The sequence below is a fragment of the Glossina fuscipes genome, unplaced genomic scaffold, assembly GCF_014805625.2.
Source record: "Glossina fuscipes isolate IAEA_lab_2018 unplaced genomic scaffold, Yale_Gfus_2 27, whole genome shotgun sequence".
Taxonomy (NCBI): domain Eukaryota; kingdom Metazoa; phylum Arthropoda; class Insecta; order Diptera; family Glossinidae; genus Glossina; species Glossina fuscipes.
This window is the reverse complement of record NW_023998422.1, coordinates 9,700,519-9,723,316: the sequence shown is the minus strand read 5'-3', so window position 1 is coordinate 9,723,316 and position 22,798 is coordinate 9,700,519. Positions and strand designations below refer to the sequence as shown.

Genomic DNA, 22,798 nt, shown 5'->3' with positions numbered 1-22,798 from the left:
CAATGTCTTCTCGTCAATGTGGAGTCATCAATTAGTCGCTCCTGCGAGGCAATTTTCAGTACAGTGAGGCCGATAAAGAAAAATTAATCCTTATTTCATTATGTTTAATAAACAGTTTATGAGTGCATCTGAAAAACTCTTCACTAAGCTGCACTTTATATATGTTTATATTGCATTGTGACGTTTTTGAACAATTTTTCATATCTATAAAATTCTGAAGATTTCAAAAGTAAAACAGCACATATATATTATAAGTATATAAGCAGTGAAATTAGTCAGTCAAACTCACTTTAATGGAAAACTTTTCTGTTTTAAATATATTTTAAATAAATTCAATCGCTCAAATAGTTAACGAAATGCCTTCGAAATAATGTTCATATTAGATTTTGAAGAATTTGGAAAGATCTTAATAACCTCAAAATAACCTATCACTTGATACAACTAAGTCAGTCTAGATTCAGTTGTGAAGATTCATTGCAAAAATTTAAGCAGCATACACACGTTGCGATTACGACACACAATGAATATCATTTTTGTAAAAGTTAAGTGAGATGAGATCGTGATTGCAAGGCCACCGATGACCGCTACTCACGCCATCGTATTTTGTACGAATTCCAAGAAGAAAGAGATGCTACAGAAGCTTATTACAAGTTTATTGCACATTTTTGATGCAAGATAGAACTTGCAGAATAAAATATTTCGAAAAATTTCAAATGATTGATTTCGACCTCTCTGATAAGCCATGTTCTGTGCGATCATCTTTGATCGACACGGATACTGCCAAGAATATAATAGAACAAAATCTTTTTTCGACACCATCGGAGATTGCAGAAAGCCTTGATCCAGCTCAAGAAACCTATAGTTAAGCCGTAGAAAACTAATTAAAAAGAAGAAAATTATTATTATTTTTTGAGTTGTGATAGACTAGGAAAAGACGAAAATGTTCTTACTATCTCGCCAGATAAGTCCCCAATGGCCCCAATAGCAGTTAGATACAAACAATTTCGCCGCTTTATTATGAGACTTTTCGCATAACAATGTCTGTAGGAAATGTTATGGTCCAGATGTGGGCGAAACGCTTTACATCCTGCACATCAAATCTTTGGAGATAAATCCATGCTGATTGCTAGGAGACATGCAAGGTATGAACAATCATTTGTCATGTGATTTCAGAAGTTTCCTATCGTTTTGCCAGATAGATCGATGGATGTCAATATTGCGGTCAGGTGCAAACAATTTCATTAATATATTTTGAGGCTTTTGCACAGAAAACTCATCACATCATGCTTCTCGAAGTTTCCTCAAAATTTTAGGGATAATAAATTGATGCCGATTGCTAGGAGTGAAGCATAACTCTCCAAGTGGTATCCAAAATATCAAAATATTTGTCATGGAACCAGAATGGATCTTGAAACGTTGCGTATTCTATTCGGTTGCGCCAATTTCATTTAATCGTTCGGTTTCCGCTTATATTAGTAAAGTTTCGTAGCGGCCCTTGTATTCGCGGTAGTGGAGACACACAGTCCCAACTAAGTTTGTGTGCAACTACGATCACTTTTGTTCGAGAAATAACTTTAACGTAAATTGATATTGGATTCGCTAAACTATAGTCAGTCTAAAATTATTTTGAAATAAATTCTACCTAACCTAAGAAATGTTCATTGTTTACCAAAGTTCGGTGAGTTTAAATTTTTCTTACAAAAAATTAATTTTGGCGGCAAAAATCACCCAACCTAAGCTGACAATAAGTAAATATGACGAGAGATAATGAAACCCCACTCATTCAATTGTAATCACTTAATACTTACTTTGCAAGAAATTAGTTGAAAAGTGGAAACAATCCCTTCAATTATGAATCAGAAATATTAGGTGTAAATGTACTCCAAGCACAGACCTTCCTTCGTTCCGCGCTTCGTTATTAGAGCTTTAAAAGTCGTAATTGTATGTTAAGACGAGCGGGCTTATGCACTAAAAATGCACCTCGAGACTGTAGCAATTTTCTAAATTCCTTTTGCCGACTTTCAGTCTACGAAAGGGATGCAAAAATTGATGCCATTCTCATTCATTTTATTATCATTCTTAAAATACATTTTCAACTCGAACGAACCTCCTTTAGCATTCATCATAAACCAAAAAGCATTAAATTAAAATATCTTCAACAATTATTTAAAAAGATCGTTACGTGTTTCTCGTTTTTGTTTTCTTCATTTATTTGTTTCAAACGATATAAAAAAATGAAAACGTTTTTGAAATTAATTTAATATTAAAACGAAATATTCTGACATCAAACATACAGTCAGGAGCACAAAGTGCGGAACCAATTGTTGTAAGTAAATGTTGGCAGTTTAAAGAGAAGAACGAAAATACAAAATTTTTTTAAAATTTTAAATTATTTTAAGCAGCTTCGAAAAAAAAAAAACAAAAAATGGAAAGACAATATGAAAAAAGCAAAAAAAAAAAAATGAAAATAAAAAAAACCTCATAATTATTTTGTAAGCAATGATATTTATACGCTTTTACGCTAGTGAGAAACGCAAATCGCTTAAAACATTTGTGTCGTACTTTGTCTGAACAAAAAATCAAAGAATGCTTTGAAAATTTCAAAACTGAAAAAAAAAAAAAAAGAAAAATTCAAAGTAAACAATTTTTTTAGGGTGCCACTATTAAAACGGAAGAAGAGACCGGCAAAATAATCATAGCACGGATTATGCATGGCGGAGCCGCTGATCGTTCAGGTCTTATACATGTCGGTGATGAGGTTATCGAAGTGAATGGCATTAATGTGGAGGGTAAAACACCGGGCGATGTACTGAGTATATTGGTAAATCTTCGTATATATACACGCGCATGCACACAAGCACTTTGCAACAATTTTTGTGTTTGTATGTGTATGTGCGTGGTCCTAATAATTAATTCAATTTTATTAATTTTTTTAAAATTTTTTTTAGCAAAATTCTGAGGGCACCATAACTTTCAAGTTAGTACCATCGGACGGTAAAGGCGCTCAACGTGAATCAAAAGTACGCGTGCGTGCACATTTCGACTACAGTCCCGATATAGATCCCTATATACCTTGTAAAGAGGCGGGCTTAGCATTTCAACGGGGCGATATTCTGCATATTGTTTCACAGGATGATGCTTATTGGTGGCAAGCCCGTAGAGAATCGGAACGTACGGCTAGAGCTGGCTTAATACCAAGTCGTGCCTTGCAGGAAAGACGTCTGATACATGAACGTACTCAACGTGAAGTCAATGACAGCGAATCGAAAAGTAGGCATAATATGTAATTTTAATTTATTGCGTCTATGCGTAATTCCGTAGCAATGTTTTGAAAGATCTCACGTTCACACTTCGTTTTTTCCTGCACATGCGTTACATATTCTCGATTATGCTCAATATGTACATAACATGTTCTTAGACTTATTTCACGTACTGTGACATGTGTATATAAAAGACGGAGAGTAAGCGCCTTTCGTTTTTCTATTTCTTTAGATACAACATTACGTCATAAAATTACTATCGAAACAATAGTGAATAAACCAAAACACAATGTTCGCAAAGGGTTGCGAAGAAACCGAAAGTGTCTGTAGAATATTAATTGCGAAGTTTCGTTGCTAAGATTTTGATCTCCAGGAATCTTCTTCTCTGCCTCTTCTTATCAAATGAAGATTTTCATCAATACCAACGATTATCAAGGACGTTGAGATATAGGTCATGACCTCAATATTAAGTAATTCACCTTTTATATCCTATACGACTTACGAGGTAAGGGTACATTAGGTTTGTACGGATGTGTGCAACACCTAGAAGAACTTGAGATAGACCCATCTTCTATTATTTCGACCGATTCCGAATCATTTTCTGGTTTGATTTAAGCGTGTCCATCCATCAATTACTGTCCGTCTTGTTTTCTGTGGGTAAGGGGCGAACGCTGCTGAAATGATCGGACTACTTTGCCACCATTTCTCGTATAGCGTCTTATTTTCAAATGTGGATAATTGAGGCGTGGCGGAAGGTATTTAATGATTGGCCCCCCCCTTTGTAATGTTTTTACTTGTTCTAGAGATTACTGGTGCGCTGCGGACTTTTGCATAGAGCAGTAATTTAATAATTGCTTTGAAATATTTTCTTTTTCTTATCAATAATAGTCTGCTTAACATCTCGCAAGCTTTTTGCTTAAATAGTTTATTTACTATTACATATTATCTTTGTTCAAACTTTTAAACAATATCATGGCCTGCATTATCGTCATACACTCATCGTCATATCATCGTTATCAACATATTAATTCATTGTCTATCATAATCCTTATTAACAACTAATCTTTGAAAATGAAATCAAAATGAAATCCAACTTTTCCCATCATTGGCCAATAATTATTCATCAGAAGGTTCCTGTGCCTCCATATGCACTACCCCGCCCGCTTCACCTTTAATGCGTTCAAGCAGTTCGAGTTCCTCTTGTCGTCAACCGAAAACTAAAAAAATCATGTATGATTTAACAGAGAACGACGATTTCGATCGCGAAATGATTGCCACCTATGAAGAAGTTGCCAAACTTTATCCCAGACCTGGTGTGTTTAGGCCAGTAGTTCTAATTGGGGCACCGGGTGTTGGTCGCAATGAATTGAGAAGACGTTTAATAGCTAGAGATTCTGAAAAGTACCGCAGCCCGGTACCGTGTAAGTAAATTAAAAAAACTTTTAGCAGAAACGGAAAACTATCTGTAGATTTATTTTTTATTTCAGACACTACTCGACCTATGCGTACTGGCGAGGTAGCGGGTCGCGAGTATATATTTGTTACGCGCGAAAAAATGGAAGCAGACATCGAGGCTGGCAAATTCGTTGAACATGGCGAATATAAGGGTCATTTATATGGCACTTCCGGGGAGAGTGTCAAGTCCATTATAAATGCTGGCTGTGTGTGCCTTTTAAGTCCCCATTATCAGGCCATTAAGGCTTTGAGAACGGTTCAATTAAAACCGTTCATTGTTCATATTAAACCACCGGAATTTGAGATCCTAAAAAAGACACGTACTGAAGCCAGAGCCAAATCAACATTTGATGAGACAAATACTCGTGGATTTACGGTGAGATTTATTCCAATTATAAACATATTTTTTACCCATTTATACATATAAATAAAAATATCTATATAATGCGAGGTTAGAGACGAAGTAGAAGAGTAACTGTGTAAAAAGATCTGTTCGGGGCGTTGATGCCCATGCGAACACACATAGTTTTTCTTGCAAACTCAATTTTATTCATGTAATTTTCCCTAGTATTAAGTTAGGTGTAAGCCTTTTCTCGGATTTGTGCTGTTACCCCGCACCAGTTGTGGTACAAGGATATATTAAGTTTGCGCCGTTGTATGCTCTGGTCGGGGCCACTTTTTGACTCTCACTCAGAGAGAAACTCACAGAATCACTTTCTGAATCTCACTAAAACGTGTGTGTCCCTCTGTCCGTCTCGTTCTCTTCTTCCTTTTTTTTTTTGTTTCTTCTCTTCTTTTGTTTAAAGTACAATTCGCCACTTTTGAGATGTTTTGATGATATTTCCTAAACCGATGTGCCACTGGTTTAAGGACGAATGTTATTAAAAATGGTTCGGACCGGACCACTTTTTCCGCCACTTAACATATGAAACCATATTTCAAAATGGCTGTTATATGAATAACGGTGTTAAGCAAAGTTCTGTAGGCTATTTAGTAGCGGTCACTGCTCACTACATTGCTTTCAGTTGTTTTAAGTGGCCGTAAAACCATCAACGTGGAGTCGCAATGCAATATCGCAATGTAAAAATGCTGTGAGCTAATGGATTATAAAAAAGTTGGCGGGAGCACTAGCACGAAACTTCCGTAAATCGTTTCGCTTTCTAGTTCGCACCAAGTATACAAAAAAGTTAGCGCGCTTCCCCGAATAAAGCCTTTCTACATAGGCGAGTTTTGTTTTTAGGTTATGCTGTTTCTTTGTTTATTTTCTTTTACATTTTGGAGAAGTTTTGCCTTTTTCATTATTAAAGTTTATCGTTTTATCAAAAGTTGATATTAGTCCCAAATTATTTCACAATAACTCCCCGCGTAGCCTTGTGGACTTTTTTCGGTTCAATTTTTAAGTGAGAACTCCTTTGCAAGAAGTTGGACGATACCACGCTAACATCTAAGAAGCGAGCCAATCACGATGGGCTAATCGGTGTTCAACTTCCATTACAGTGGAATCATGCTTCGACCACGCTTGATGTGCGGTCGTAGTTTCAATGAATGCTCAACACGCCGATAAGCCTGCAGTCACAGCCTATCCCTGTCGGTCTCCCTATTTCTTTCTGACCGCGCCCTTAATAAATTGTTAGAGCCAACCGTAAGTGTTTAGGCAAAAAAAAAAAAAAAATTAAATGCAGAAACACCATGTTCACTTGATCGGTAGCGCATCGCATTAACTACTAAAGAGCATCAGTTAATTACTGCCAAACCAAAAAAGTGCCCTCACTTTTTAAGCAGAACAATCGTTTCGCTTCAATGTTCTACTAAAAGAATTTAGAAAATTAGGGAAGAAATTTTATCGGAAAGCAAAAAAAAAAAAGGGGAAGTGGATTTGTAAATATAATTATATGTTACACGTGTATATAAAAACTGAAATATTTTCTCAAATTATTGTTTTTTTTTTTTTTCTTTGACAGGAGGACGAATTTAACGACATGATCAAATCGGCGGAACGCATAGACTTCTTGTATGGCCATTTCTTTGATGAAGAGATTCTAAACGGGGATCTGGTGACAGCATTTGAAAAACTCGTCAATACAGTGCAACGCATTGAAAACGAACCACTCTGGGCACCGGCATCATGGGTTCAGTAAATTGCGGCCCAATATCTAGAAATAAGTGTAAAGGGCATCTAAGAATCATGCCAAGTACGTGTAGATAAATACACTGAGAATAAAAGACACAACTGACACTGCTACAAAACAAATGCCAAACAAAAATAAAAATAAAAAAACAAATAAACAACAACAACAATACACAAAATGAAGATACTTTGTGTGTAAGAAAACCAAAAAGCGCGAAAATAAGCACCAAAAACCTAAAAGGAAATGAAAAAAAAAACTGATTTTTATTCGCTTTAAAGCGAATATTTTTACTCATACTCACCACCACATAATGACACATGTCTTGAAATTTGTAACACTTTACTTTCAAGTTTAAGCAACAACACACGGGCAAACAGACAGATGAGAGAAAGAGCTAACCCCTGAATTTTACTCTGATCAAAAGTAAGTTTTGTCAGGAAAAAGATCTCGGTAAACGGACGACAAGATCACACATTTTTCAGCTTATCGTTAAGAGTTGTGTTATCCTTCTCTAAATATATCTTACTTTCTCGAGCTGATCAGAGTTTATTAGCAAGGGAGGAACAGTGGGTACAGAGAGCTAGTCGTTTTTTGTTTCTTTTAAGTTATGGATGCCAAGCCGAAGTTGTGCATCACTGCCCAAGCAATAGATTTACCGCCATTTTGTATATACACATTTTCACTGTAACCCGTCAAGTTGACGGGTCACTTTGGGAATCGTTTCGCACAAACTTTCTTTGATCGATGTGGAAATAAATTGGAAACAAGTTGTAACTAAACTTTTATTTTAGAATGTTCAATAAATTGATAGGGATCATTTTTACACCAAACATTCAGGCGTTTCTGATGTACACTTGAAGAAATAGTCGATGTTTCTCGAGGTGTTTTTGGTTTTTCCTTCATTGTGGGTGTATTTGTGACCACATCATACCCGTATTTTGACCTCGTATTTTCCGTCGATCAGGGAATCTTTTGTGACTAATTTCAACATCCTATCTTAATTTGTGCGACTATGGCGATTCATAAAAGTTACCCGTAAAATTCAGATGTTTCGGTAAAAATACGTATGCCACATGTAGAAATAGAAAAACGGGCGGGTCGTAGAAGAAAATAGTTGACATGTATATTTGCTTCATAAGACCATTACAAAACCCATAAATAACACCTGAAGATATCTACTGCTTTTCGCAGAATTTTCGGGCTTGAATTCACAATAAATTTCCGGTTGAGGTAAATCTATTGTTAAAGGCTAACTAAAGTTTTATCGAATAAAAACGAATCCCTCCCTTTTCCTCCCTCCTTTTTTGTTTTTAGTCCTCAGCCTTCCATTTTCGGAATTTTGAAAATATATTTTTTCCAATTGCATTTATGGCTTACTTTCTTTCACTCTTGCCAGAAAAGTAAACATCAAAATGCATTGATATACAATTAATGTGCGGTGGTGAGTATAAAAAAAAAAAAAAAAAACGAAAAAACAAAATGCAAAAACTGCAACAACTATTGTGTCGTGGAGGCAAATGTTCTTTTTTTTTATTATTAAATATCATAAAAAAGTTTATTGTATTTATAAAAGGAATTTAAAAAATTTATTAAAAAAAAAAAAACAAAAACAAAAGAGAAAAAACGTAAAAACATATATATAAATAAAGAATCCGTTAATACCCTTTGTTCACTGATACTCACTCACTTGTTATAAATCGAACAAACCAACAACTATGACTGCAACCAACATCAAGTTTTTTCTTTCAAATTCACCTCGAAATTGTTGTAAATGTACCTTAAAATTCAAATATATTTAAAAATTAAAAAAAAAAGAGAAAAATGAATTTGATTGAAATAAAAATATGAAAAAAAAATTAAAACTGTAGAGAATTTCAATTCAATATAATTCTGTAATATATGTATGTATGTAAAATTATATAAATATTAATCCACGTATTTGATGGCCGTTTAAATAAATAAATCGAAAGAAATGAAACATAAAAAAAAAAAAACGGAAACACAAAAGAAAGGAAAAATTTAAAAAACTCATATGCAAAGAACAACAACAATAAAATACAACTTATTACTGATTGCGATTTTCTTTAGTTATTGAATTTACTAAACTACTTTTTCTTAAAAAAAAAAAAAAAAGAGTTAATATTTAAAGGAAAGATAGGAATTATATTCTATACTCAGGTTATACTAACCGTGGGACATCCATCAGTACCGAAAAAGATCTAAGATACCTAACCCGCAAGCGTAGACCTCATCGCCGGACTCACCACTCAGGCGACTCCGCCCGAAAAAAAAAATATATATATATATATTGCTAAATAGAAACAATACTCGTCTTTCATCGCAATACTTCCATAGATTGAAAGATGTCCGTATTCAGTGGAACAAGGAGATAACTTCTTACCAAAAATAGCACTCGCTTGTGAGAAAGTTAACTTTTTTGACAACAGATAATTCATTGTGCCTTTGCGAAACGCGAATTTAAATTGCGTTCAAAAAATTCAGCGACGACGAGTATACTCGTCAATCACATAGTATGCCGAAATTAAATTATAATGAAATGTCTTTTATTCTCCTTTATTTATTTATACTCATATTTATTTATTTGCTGATGATAACATCAATTTTTTGGACGTTTTTGGACGTTTGCTGTTAGAGAACGGCATTGAGCAAAGCATTGTAAAATGAATAATGGAGCTTTGCAAGATTGATTCACTTTCTTCGATCAGACGAAAATATTTTCTAAAATATCTTGTTATGGCAAACACACTTAACTCATAAAATTTGACAAGGGAAACCCTACAAGGAATCGTAAAACTTGATAAAACCTGGCAAACCCATATAAGCGGCTTACTCAATACTCTTCAGGCTTTACGTGGTAATTTGTCTTATATAAAACTGTTACTGAAAAAAAAAACACTACTCATTACCCATGACGAACATATTGGTCTTCGCACAAATTTTTGTGCATTTTTCATGACGAGTATACTCATCCAAAACAATTAACTATCTAATGATGCGTTGTATCCAATCTCTACAACTATCATAATTGGTTATGTGAGTCTATTAATGAATTTATTTAAACGGCATCAATAGCAATCAAACTCTTCACTTTCGCTTGCAGCAAACTTTGCCAAAAATGGTGTCGCTACAAAGTTCAATAAGGCTTTTCCCTTCGACCACATTTAAGCTGCAACTATTAAGGTTTGCTTTAAACTTATCATTCATTTACGTATGGGAAGTCTTGCTTGATATTTCCTTTCTTTGCATTATAATTTCTAAGGGGTTGAGTGTGTGTGGCCAATTTTTTTCGCCTTTGGACTGAGATCCTTCTCCTTCAATTTTATAATCATTATTATAATTTATTTAGAGCAAAGAAATGATTTTTATGGATGACTACTTTGCGTATAGACTCACCTCACCAAACTTTGTTTTCAAAACATTTTTTTTGTCTGTTTCGACCAATACGAAAAATAATGAGCTAGTGCTTTAAGGGACTATTACTTTTCTGGTTCCGTTAGCCGAAATTTGGTGTTGACACAATGAAATTGCTATAACCTTTTTTCACTCAACACAGTACATCATCTGTTGTTGATTTTATAGCTTGCAGAAGAAGAAGAACACATTAGGGCACTTCAAACCATTATCTTTTGTGCCTATGTGACACTGAATGTAAAGCTCAAGCTTTTGCTTGTTAAAGAAGTAGTGGAGGCATTAGTAGATCATGGCGAATATGTCTATAACGAAGATGCCATTGTTTAAACACCTCCTATCGAAGTTTGGTAGCAAGCAATCCTTGTAATCTTTTTATTTCTTGAGTGAAAAAGACTGGTTCTACACGCATGGTGTCTTAGTTTTATACGCAATATCAAGTGATCACAATGGTAATGAATGCTCGATGCTTTTGGATTATCCTCGCGGCTAGTCCTGTTAGGTTCTCTCTTTTCGGTATGAAGTGCGTAACACATCACTCAATAAGCCACCGGTCATGCACATATGTGCATATGAAAGATATCTGGATAGCACCAACTTTCAAATGATACACATCAAAATTTCGTGACATTCTCCCAATTAGCTTACAAGTTACGGTAATTGCGGTGGGGCCACTCTTGCTATTTTCGAAAGAATGCAAATCTCTGAAATGCGGTTCTGACTGAACGCTACTCTTTGATGCGAATAAATACTGTCAACAATTAATATTGGCCTGGGAGATGTTATGCTGATTCTTGACATCCGAAAATATAAAGTTATAGGTGGTTTGCTAACTTAAAAGAAAGCCATGCGTACAATGATGATGTTGAACGTTCTAGTAGCACAAATTCGGGATTTGTTCTAGAACACGTAGAAAAATGCTCAAAGCCGTTTTGGAAAACCGAAAAGTAAAGTTCCACCCTAAAGATATCGAAAAACAGATCATCCACAATTTTAGAGAAAACTCTCTTTGGAATGGTTAGTTCGAAAACTTATTAAGCGACGTAATACTTCAACTCAAATTTTTTCGTTTATCGAGACGATCAAAGTAATTGTAAATTTCCCTCGATCGCTGGAAAGTTTACTGCGGAAGTGATTTAAATAATTTTGAAAAGTTGTTGTATTTCTTCATAACTATATATAACCTAAACTCCGACATGCTCCAAATGTGGAAAGAAGGAAATAAGAGAAAAACATCTGCACTCCAACAACACTAACGAAGTTACACGGCTTATGGTACAGGGGAATATTAAATTTGCGCGAATGTAAAAGAGGGAGAGACAGGCCTCAGTCTTAAGATCTTTTGTAAAAAGTTCACTTACCTTCGTTGAGTAGTATCAATATGGGCTTATTTGCCTCAAACGCTTATGAAGTGACGCAATATGAAATGTAATGATAATCAGGATTATTTGTGCCTCTGCTTTATTTATTTATTTAAATATTTTATTAAATGCGCAAGAGACATACATTACGAGAGAGAGAACGTTCAATGAATTGATTCTCTTTTAAGAGCATCTTGTACTCTCTTCAAGATTACTGCGAAAAGCTTTTAAGAGATGACAACGAAACTGAAAGCTTCAATTTGCGAACGAAATGTAGATTAAATAAATAAAAGCTGAAAAAAGTGTCAATTGAAACATTTTACTAAGTCTATTAAGTTTCTTGATTATCTTAATACCTTTTTCTCAATACTTGCGGTTCTTTTATTGTATGTTATTTCATATAAAATATTGATAAACGCCTATCAAATTCGCCGTCTCTGTATTTTCTCAGTTGCAATTTTAAAACAAATTTCCAATGTTTTCGAAATTGTGCTTGGCAGATACATAGGGCAACTTATCATTTTCTATTTTAGTTTTTCGATTTAGAAACATGAACACTTGAACCACAATTTGTCAATTTTCTACCAGGTTTCAGTGTACATATCTTACAATTGCTTCTTATAACTGTGGCGAGTCAGATGGACATAGTTTTCATAGCGTAGGCCGACGGAGGAAAAGGTAAACGAAAATATTTACATCAACGAAAATATAGGCAACGAATTTGTAATATTCTCTATGTTTTTTTTTCGAAAATAGTCGATTGCTCTCGAACAGAAACACGTTAACACATTATAGTGAGCCAAGATCCATATTCAAATACCCTACACCGCCCTACACTTATTCATGCAACTTCTTCTCAAAATAAAGTGTTATAAAGGAAGTGTTCGGGATCGAAAAAGTGCATTCATCCTTTGCCAAGGACACTGTAAAGTGATTCGGTGTAATGAAAGGTAGACCTCTGTCAAGTCCTTCTAGGTGTTGCACATAACAGCACAAATTTGCACAACAAGTGGTGTAGGGTATAAGGGCGTGACGGACGAACATATAAGTGAAAACGTCAAAATCGTCAAAATGTAGCACATTGATGAGGGAGTTTAAAGCAATTTTCAATATCCCTTACAATGCATGCAGACTGGTGGACGAATGGACAGACAAATCAAACTGTATTGATTAACAATTTTTAATACTCATTGCTTTTGCGGTTGTAAATGCAACGTTAAAGACAATCGAGGAAACTAAAAAAAATTTTGAACATTAGGGTGTAATTAAGCCGATATAAACTTTTCATTTTTGTTTGTAATTCATACGATCTTTCTTGCTTAGTATTTGCAAATTACTTGTGTGATTCAGTTTCAATCTATTAGCGGTCTAGAGGCGACAAACAAAAATGTCGAGTTTTGATTTAAAATCTTTAGAAGAAATCCTGGAAAAGTATATATCGAACGATGAACATTTAAAAGAAGTGAAAAGGCTATTATATGGCCGTTCAGAGGAGTAAGTAAGAAACAAAAAGAGATATCGCAATATTTCGATGCTTAATATACTTAGGGCTTAAATAACTTATTGTCTCAGTTCTTACTGGAATTTACCGACTGAGAGTAAATATAAAGAGAATCAAGCCTTTTTATTCTTGTTCTCTTAAGAGCGAGACGAAAGCAGAAAGTTTTAAAATATTTACAAGAATTCTTTACCTTCCACAGCAACAAGATTGAACTATCGGAGGAGGCAACGAAATTGGCCTCCAAGCATGGTTTCGAAATTCAAGGTTATCGTTTCACTGCGAAAGCTGAATGTACCCGTTTACCCCGTATAGTTCGCATAGGAGCTATACAAAATTCGATAGTATTACCAACTAGCAGCCCCGTTGACACGCAGCGCGAAGCCATATGGCAAAAAGTTCAAGTAATGATCAAAGCAGCAGCCTTAGCTAATGTAAACGTCATTTGTTTGCAAGAAGCATGGAGTGAGTCCTCTACGCTTATTATATAAAATCTATTTTAAGCCATTACTTCTCATTCACAGCCATGCCCTTCGCTTTTTGTACACGTGAGAAATTCCCGTGGTGTGAATTTGCCGAAGAGGCTGCAAACGGTCCCACAACTAAAATGTTACAGGAATGGGCCAAGGCTTTTAATATGGTCATTATATCACCGATTCTAGAGCGGGATACTAATCATAGTGATACTATTTGGAATACGGCCGTAATAATATCAAATCGCGGTCGATATTTAGGCAAACATCGCAAAAATCATATACCCCGTGTAGGAGATTTCAATGAATCAACTTATTACATGGAAGGCAACACTGGCCATCCGGTCTTCGAGACAGATTTTGGCCGCATAGGGGTTAATATCTGTTACGGACGTCATCATCCGCAAAATTGGATGATGTTCGGCGTGAATGGAGCTGAGATTGTTTTCAATCCTTCAGCCACTGTAGGGTCACTTAGCGAACCCTTATGGCCGATAGAAGCCAGAAATGCTGCCATTGCCAACAGTTATTTCACTGTAGCAATTAATCGCGTTGGCAGTGAAGAGTTCCCTAACAAGTTCAGTGCATTTTTCGCATTGTAATTTAAAACTTTTCACCATTTATTCTCATTTCTCAAGGTTCACTTCGGGCGATGGAAATGATCCTCATACGATATTTGGTCCATTTTATGGTTCAAGTTATATCACAGCACCGGACGGTAGCCGAACTCCGGTGAATATCATCAAACTTATTTCATATATTTACAAATGCGTTAATTAATTAAATCGCCTTTGTTTTCCTTTTTCTAGAGCCTTTCACGAGATCAAGATGGTTTAGTAATAGCCGAGATAGATTTGAATCTTTGCCGTCAAGTCAAAGATTTTTGGGGTTTCCCAATGACTCAGCGTCTTGATTTATATGCAAATGCCTTGCAGCATGCAACAAAATTAGATTTTAAGCCACAACTCATTAAAGAATAGATTTTTGAAAACAAATGCTTTTATTTAACAAAGAATAATATTATTCATGAGAGTAATATTGCAAAATACGATCAGCTTCACGAAAGCCCGATTCCACAGCACCATGAACGGTCGAATAGTAGTGACAACTTGTAGCCTCGCCTGCAAATTGCACGACAGGCTTAATAAATGTTGTTTCACTTTTCTTACTCGTTGAATCGGAATCTGAGCCATCGTGGCATTTTTGGTTGTCCATTACAACTACCAATGGGTCGGCCAATTGCTCAGCTGATACGCCAAGCTCTTCAGTCAACATTGAACGAAATGAATAGGCGCCACGAAAATTTGGATTACTATGCCAATTTGTAACACATATAGCGATAGGTTCGGGTATTAGCCACGAATGTAAGAAACGGCGTAACAGTTTCATACAGCCCATCTGTATGACGTCACGCGGTAAGGACTCAATTTTAAGAACATATGGTCCCACTATCCAGCCCAATAATACACGCGGTTGATAGTTCACACAATAGAAACCAAAAATTTCCTCCAGCCAAGCCCATTTGGAGCGTCTTAACTTGTCAATATCTTGCTTGCGCCATAACGTTGTAAAACCAGTCCAATCTTCTGGCCAGAATCTTTGTGGGAATTCTAAAAATATTTTACAGGTACCTGTATAGCCCAAAGCCACGATGGCACGTTTCTTTTGCAAGGGCAATGCTGGTACGAAAAGGGTATCGGCGCGTTCCTTTAACACACCCAACGATGCGGTAACAATTACATGGTCAGCTTCGAAAGTAATATTTTCATTATTACATCTGACAGTGGCTTTGCCATTTGGTTGACCCCATTCGATTTGTTCAACGGTGCAATTAAATTTGATACGATTCTCCATTTTTCCCAGGAACTGATCGTCAGAACTTTCAATTAATACCCGTAAAAAACTGATGTACCCTCTATTCCTAAAATTCAACATATAATCACCAGGACATATCCAATATTCGATTACACCTTTTGCCGATGCCTCCTCTATACCAAATGCTGTTTCCGAACTTTCTACCCTCTTAAAATTTTCAAAAAACTCTTCGGCAACGCGTTTACTAACGTTTTCTTTTCCGTCTATAATTTGAAAGAAGCGTTCTCTTAAATACTCACTAAATGATTCGTGAGGACCGGCTTCTATGGGATCATCAAAAATACTTGCTATAGCTGATTTTAAAGCTTCGGTAACGTCTTGCGATAAAACTTCACCGTTCGAACGTATGCAATCATATTTGTTGTACACGGAGGCACTTGTTTCTAGAAGATCAAGATTAGAGAGCATTTCATAAACAATATTATCCTCCTCGCCATGACAAAATTGTGCACCCAAATCGATAACATTGTTGCCGAACGGTATAGTCAAGATTCGTCCACCAATACGATTTTCTGCCTCCAATATACGTACATGAGTAAAACCGTTATCTAATAATTTCATTGCGCATGCTAATCCGGCCGCTCCTGCTCCAATAATGATGATTTTGGGGCCGCCGTCTTGTATATACAACACCGAACTAGGTCCTTCAAGCGGGGCCGAACTTTTTTTGCGTTTCCTTTTGCGTAACAACGGGAACAAACACATTTAAACTTTGAATTTATTATTATTTACTAATTTTTCCATTATCTTGCCCCTGCTCGGTCTGTTTGAACAAAATGTCAACCGATAAAAGGAAAAAGAAAACTTGTTCTTATAATACGGGAAAGAAAATCGATATGTCGATTAAGTTCGATTACGTTCCAAGAGAAATGTTATCGCAATGCCGAAAGTAATCCAATAATTCTATATGCGCGGCCGAAAAGCGGCCGGCACAATTTACGAGCACCGCCAGGCACTTTGTTTTGAACTGATGCGTTTCTCACGTTACGCTTTTTTCTTTGGCACAGAACTCGATATCCAAACGCTATGTTTCGTACACTTCACCGAGATAATCTTTACCGTTCTGTAAAGATTAGATGGCAGAAGTGGCCATTTCACACGCGCTATGACCTTATAACAGTGGGTGGACGTGCCTGAATTTGTCTATAGAAAAATAAAAGTGAAAATTTATATTTTGTATTTTTTGTAGTTTATAAGTAACGAGCAAAAAAATGCGGAGCCAATACATTCTCAGTTTTCATTGCATTATGAGCTCGTCCTTTAAGCGATTTACGCGGTTTTCAAACTCTTTTCATTTCTGCGAAGAAGGGAATGTGTCCGCAGATTCTAGATTGAGGCAGCCGAGTAGGCCGACATGTTTAAAAGAATTTCGAATTTGGCATTGATTAAAAATGTCTGCACTTTATTGGGCTTTTGAAACTTGCTTCTAGGCCTTATAAAGGTTTTGAAAAAAAGAAAAATTTATTACGCAACAGTTAAGTAGCTGTAGTTTGCAACTAATGAGGAAGAGCCCAATTTTTCGTGCATTTCAACAACAGAGATATTCTCCGTTTAGTTGGTTCGATAGGCGCGTCCTTCGACAGATTTAGACCATTTACAATATCCGCCTGACCTTCCAATGTTTTTGTTAAAAAAATGTTTGCGGCACAAAATATGTTTACAACAACCACTTCACAGACGGATAGACGAACTTAAAATTTGATGCTGATCAAAAATACGTATAGAATGTTTTTGGCAGATATGTTTAAATCGATTTAGAATTAAATGTTAATTAAAAATTTATGTAGAATGTTTATAACAAATTTTTAGACAGACGGATAGATAGATATGCTTTATTTAATTGATACAGAATTTGAAGCTGATCCGGCGTAGATATAGAATGTTAACAGAAGATCATAAAAAGACGGACAGACAGACATGCTTAAATCATTTTAGAATTTGATGCTAATTAAGAATATATGTACGTTCTACGGGTTTCGGAAAATTCTTTCCCTCCAGCCTTCGAGGCTGGGTATAAAAATGAATAAATTGATAAAAAATCAATCACTTTTAACGTTTTTTTGTGCATATCATGTAGTCATTTATTAGAATAAAATAATCAGTTTTTTATTTTTACATTTTTAATATATATATACGTACATACATATTAAAATATACATATATATATATACACAGTCAGTTTCTTAAAATATTTTGTTCTTTAGTTATTTTTATTAAATTTTATTATATTTTCAAATTTTTGTTTTTTTTATAGGATACAAGAAGCTAGTCTCTGTCTTTCTCTTTAATGAAAAAGGAGTATAACAAAAAGAAAAAATTACAGTTTCATAGCCAATTAATTAATTATCATTGCAGAAATTTGAATAAGTTTCTCTTTTGGTTTTTGAATCGAGCAGCCGCCAGGAGTCATCATTTAATATCAAAATACGATTTGAAATCTATGTAAATTTATGTGCAGATATATACATTATTACAAACCTGCCAATATGTAGGTGTGTGCATGTGCGCGTGTGTGTGTGTGTGTGTGTATGCGTATATATATGTCTCTGTGTACGTGTATATAATTTTTTTCTATTACTCTTCCTTGCTAGATTCCAATAATTTCAATAATTGCATAGCAACAATAATTATTTGAATTCCTCTAGAGGATATATATATATATATATATTTACGAGGATATCGCTTCTGATTACTTATGTGATTCAAGTAAATGTTTACAAACTATTAACCTTAAGGCTAAAAATATATATATATATATCAGTATAAAAATATGGGAATCTAAAGTCATAAACGTAGACTGAAACGATAACATATAACAACAAAACAAAGGGCTAAAATTATTTGCGCGATTTGGTATTCCGAAAGAATAAAAAGCATTATCCGAAATATAATTTGCACTTAGCTGTGTCTTAAAGCAAATACAAAAAATTTTATATTGTTTTAAAATCAAGATATAGATATAGATAATATGTGATGTCTTCTGTATTAATTTCTGTATATGTTTATGGTTCTCAGTTACGTTATGCGGACTTTAAATGCCACTAATGACATTCAAAGTCCTAGAACTGTTATAAATGTGATTTTGCAATCTTCCCACGAGCACCGTTAATCATATTGTAGAGTTCGGCTAAACGTTTCGCCTCACGCCAACCGGCCTCGACGGCACCGTGAACAGTTGAAAAATAATGATCACTGGTAGCTTCACCGGCAAATTGCACGACGGGTTTATCACAACGACTTTGACTGAACAAAGGCTCCGTACTCGATTGGCCATTTAGCAGCGGTTTCGTCGTCACTACATACAGAGGTTGAGCCAATTCACGAGCACTAGTTCCAATTTCTTCGGTATACATCGAACGAAACGAATATGAACCACGAAAATTTTCATTTGTATACCAAGTGGAAGTCTTGAAATTGCACGGCTCCGGTATATCCCAAGGTAGGAATTTTCGAAACAAATACATGCAACCATCTAGAATTTCATCTTCGGGCAGTATTTCCATATGGCGACCATTGGCGCCTATTATCCAACCGCTTAGCAAACGTGGTTGATTACGATCACAATAGAAACCGAAAACATCTTCAAGCCAAGCTCGTGCAGTGCCCCGTATCTCACCTATATCCTCTTCGCGCCAGAGCATAGTGAACCCTGTCCATTTTTTCGGCCAAAATGGTTCAGGAAATTCGATAAAAATTTTATTTACAGTACCAAACGCCAAGCCATCGATAGCTCGTTGCTTATCCATCGGTAATTTTGGCTCAAACGTTCTTAAATGTTGCTCTTTGAGAACACCCAACGACACGGTTATTATCACATGATCAGCAAGAAAATGTTCGCCATTTCCACAACGCAGTTGAACACAAGAATCATAACGATTCCAATCGATATGGGTAACCCGGTGATTAAGTAATATCCGCTCCTCTAACAAACCAAATTCATGATTGTATTCATGAGCTTTCATAAGCAAACGTAAAAATTCCACATAGCCTTTGTCCTTCCAATTTAGTAATATATCACCTTCACATTCCCAGTACTCTAAGTAACCATGTCCAGACACATCGTCCAATGTATCAGAAGCCTCTACGGAACTTTCGAATTTCTGATAATTATCAAAAAAACTCTCGGGCTATCGCCATATCAATGTCAGAATTTTCAGGTCTTCTTAAAGCCTCATAGAATTTATTTGTCAAATAGCTGCCCAACGAACCATTCGAGTTCCTCAGTTCCATTTGCCGCGTCACTAAACTATCGTTAACAATATCTTTTAGACGTTGACTGATACTTTCCGATACAATTTCACGGTTCGATCGTATGCATTGATAACTTTCGTAAACATCTCCCGTTGACTGCAGGAGATTATGTTTATGGGCCAATTCATAGACGATATTATCTTTTTCTCCATGACACCACTGAGCGCCCAAATCGATAACATTATCGGCAAACGGTATAGTATGAATGCGACCGCCTATACGTGATTCGGCCTCAACGATCATAACATTTTCGAAGCCATAATCAAGCAATTTAGTGGCACAGGCAATACCCGATGGTCCAGCTCCGACTATCACAATTTTCGGTTTATTCATTGTGCGACAGACTAGAAAGGAAGAAAGTACCCAATGTAGGCCACGATAACGTATTAGGGCATTTAAAGGTGACGTCAACAGATTAATCTGAAACAGTTTTTAGAAACACAAAATATATTAATTGAGATGAAGTGAGAAATATGTAAGGAAATGCTTAAATGTGACGGCCCATAATAATAAAGCTAAACGAGTTGAACTGAAGGTGGAATGTAATCTTTTTTAATTTTATTAATTTGTTTATTATTCTCTTTCAAAAGTTCTGAAAGATAATGTAATGAAATGTTGAAAAGGTATAAAAATCAAAAAAGGGAAGAAAGCTATTCACCTGAGATCGAATCTTGGATACCCTGAAAAGATTTGTCATCAAAATTCCACCTCAATGTTAGAGCGATGTTTCACTTATTAAAAACGTTAAAATACTAGACATTATGTACTTTTGCACATATAGACAGACGACGCTTAAATACATACATATAGGGGCAATAGAAAAAAAAGGCAATATAATGAGTGCAAGGCATCTATCATTTCATACACATTACAAAAATTGTTAGTAATGCCACTCATATCAAGCATAAGGACGTTTCCGAGTTTTTATAGGACTCAAATGTCTTTTTTAAAAGCATTCCATTCATGTTCCTTCACCTCTCCTTGCTCTCCCCTCCCTCAATCCCATTAAATTCGTTTTCATTTCACTGCATGCATGTGCATAATTTTCCATGTTATGAGCATTTAACGAAACTAAGCAGCAAACAAAACTCTTTCTTTTTGTCTATGATGTAAAAGAATGATGAAAAAAAAAAGGCAAACAGTAAAGAAAATCCCGCCTCATTCAGAAAACTTTTACAAACATAAAAAACAAAAAAAAAAACACATAAAGCAACGGCAGCAACAAAACAGTTTCACACTTAATGAATAAAAGCTACGTAATGCGCGCTGATTATATTCCGCGGCTTGTATGTCACTTTACATTGCCTATTCCGGATATGTCGGAAAAGTCAAGGTGCAGCACTGATCGCATCGCGTACACATTAAGCATATATCAGTTGGTTAATTTGGTGGAAGAAAGTTATGTTTGAAGATCAAATGTATGCACTACCAGCATCGCCGACTACTTTGATTGATTTTCACATACCCCGTGCACAAGCCAGAATCAAGCAGACGTCACGTCAAGTGAAAAATATGAAAGTGCCAAAAAAGTATCTTAAATAATTTGCCGAAAAGTCCACCTCTTAAGCGTATCGAAGACATTAGTAGACGCTCAACTTAATAAAGCTGTAAAAAATTTCCAGAATCATCGGCATGTTTGTTCTGCTTGTTTTAACTCTACCCGATGCCACCTTCCGATTGTCATTTAAAAGAAGGGTGTGAAGTTATATATAAATTTAATTAGCAAAGACACAAACCAAAAAATGTTAACAGAGCTCTGTTAAGCCGTTAACAGAGTTTTGTTAAATGGAGTCTCGGAGAGATTTAAGGCAAAACTTAATTAAAGTAACACTTTTTCAAGTTTTTTTTTTTAGATATTATAAAAAAAATGCGACTTTATCTTAATTAATTAAAACTTGGTATAAAAAAGTCTTTTTATTATGTCAAAAACAAGGCTGAAAAAGTGAAACTTTACTTAACCACTGTAACCAAACCAAGTGCTGTGGCTAAACGAACCTAATATCACGTGAATCTCCTATCAATGACCTTTCCAACGGTGTATCACATTTATGAAGTTTCCTTGGGAAAAATTTTTTATGACACTTTGAAAATTTGTTCTACTTAGTCATAACATAGTGAAATTTGAAAAGACACTGTGACCAAACTAAGTGCTGTGGGTAAAGGAACCTAATATCACGAGAATCCTCTATCAATGACCTTTCCAACTGTGTATCACATTTATGAAGTTTCCTTGGAAAAAATTTTTTATGACACTTTGAAAATTTGTTCTATTTAGCCATAACATAGTGAAATTTGAAAAGTCACTGTGACCAAACCAAGTGCTGTGGCCAAATGAACCTAAAACCACGTGAATCCTCTATCAATGACCTTTCCAACGGTGTATCACGTTTATAAAGATTCCTTGGGAAAAATTTTTTATGACACTTTGAATATGTGTTCTACCCACATATCTGGTCATAACATAGTGAAATTTGAAAAGACACTGTGACCAAACCAAGTACTGTGGCCAAATGAACCTAATATCACGTGAATCCTCTATCAATGGCCTTTCCAACGGTGTATCACATATATGAAGTTTCCTTGGAAAAAATTTTTTATGACACTTTGAAAATTTGTTCTACTTAGTCATAACATAGTGAAATTTGAAAAGACACTGTGACCAAACTAAGTGCTGTGGGTAAAGGAACCTAATATCACGAGAATCCTCTATCAATGACCTTTCCAACTGTGTATCACATTTATGAAGTTTCCCTGGAAAAAATTTTTTATGACACTTTGAAAATTTGTTCTACTTAGCCATAACATAGCAAACTTTTGAAAAGTCACTGTGACCAAACCAAGTGCTGTGGCCAAATGAACCTAATATCACGTGAATCCTCTATCAATGACCTTTCCAACGGTGTATCACATTTATGGAGTTTCCTTGGAAAAAATTTTTTATGACATTTTGAAAATTTGTTCTATTTAGCTATAACATATCTTCAGCTATGTGCAGCGCTGCATTCAGCAAAAAACGCATCTTCAGCTATGTGCAGCGCTGCAGTCAGCAAAAGACGCACTCTCAGCT

General features: G+C 35.4%; 4 protein-coding genes across 7 annotated transcripts in view; 2 read left to right on the top strand and 2 right to left on the bottom strand.

The window, feature by feature from the left end:
• LOC119635582 (MAGUK p55 subfamily member 7) overlaps window positions 1-8,311 on the top strand; it is a 28,917-nt gene extending 20,606 nt beyond the window's left edge. Inside the window, exons 6-11 of one of the 4 annotated variants that reach the window (XM_038030450.1) lie at window positions 2,297-2,326; window positions 2,654-2,821; window positions 2,949-3,270; window positions 4,388-4,681; window positions 4,748-5,091; window positions 6,677-8,311. In XM_038030450.1, coding sequence (XP_037886378.1) covers window positions 2,297-2,326; window positions 2,654-2,821; window positions 2,949-3,270; window positions 4,388-4,681; window positions 4,748-5,091; window positions 6,677-6,853 — 1,335 coding nt within the window. In that variant the 3' untranslated portion in view covers window positions 6,854-8,311. The remainder of the gene's footprint in view (window positions 1-2,296; window positions 2,327-2,653; window positions 2,822-2,948; window positions 3,271-4,387; window positions 4,682-4,747; window positions 5,092-6,676) is intronic. The other 3 variants (XM_038030452.1, XM_038030451.1, XM_038030453.1) reach the window with 3 other exon arrangements.
• Window positions 8,312-12,976: 4,665 nt separating this feature from the next.
• Window positions 12,977-14,600, top strand: LOC119635722 (beta-ureidopropionase). The gene is made up of 5 exons (XM_038030702.1): window positions 12,977-13,128; window positions 13,335-13,597; window positions 13,657-14,182; window positions 14,244-14,337; window positions 14,415-14,600. The coding sequence occupies exons 1-5, from the start codon at window positions 13,022-13,024 to the stop codon at window positions 14,583-14,585; spliced, it is 1,161 nt and encodes a 386-aa protein (XP_037886630.1). The 5' UTR covers window positions 12,977-13,021; the 3' UTR covers window positions 14,586-14,600.
• Window positions 14,565-16,282, bottom strand: LOC119635721 (spermine oxidase-like). Its single transcript, XM_038030700.1, has one exon. It carries the CDS (start codon window positions 16,183-16,185, stop codon window positions 14,626-14,628), a length of 1,560 nt encoding a protein of 519 aa, XP_037886628.1. The 5' UTR covers window positions 16,186-16,282; the 3' UTR covers window positions 14,565-14,625.
• Window positions 16,283-18,074: 1,792 nt separating this feature from the next.
• Window positions 18,075-22,798, bottom strand: part of LOC119635854 — a 28,225-nt gene continuing 23,501 nt past the window's right edge. Inside the window, 2 exon segments of the mRNA XM_038030867.1 lie at window positions 18,075-19,598; window positions 19,600-20,151. Of these exon segments, the coding sequence (XP_037886795.1) occupies window positions 18,549-19,598; window positions 19,600-20,151 (1,602 nt within the window). The 3' untranslated portion in view covers window positions 18,075-18,548.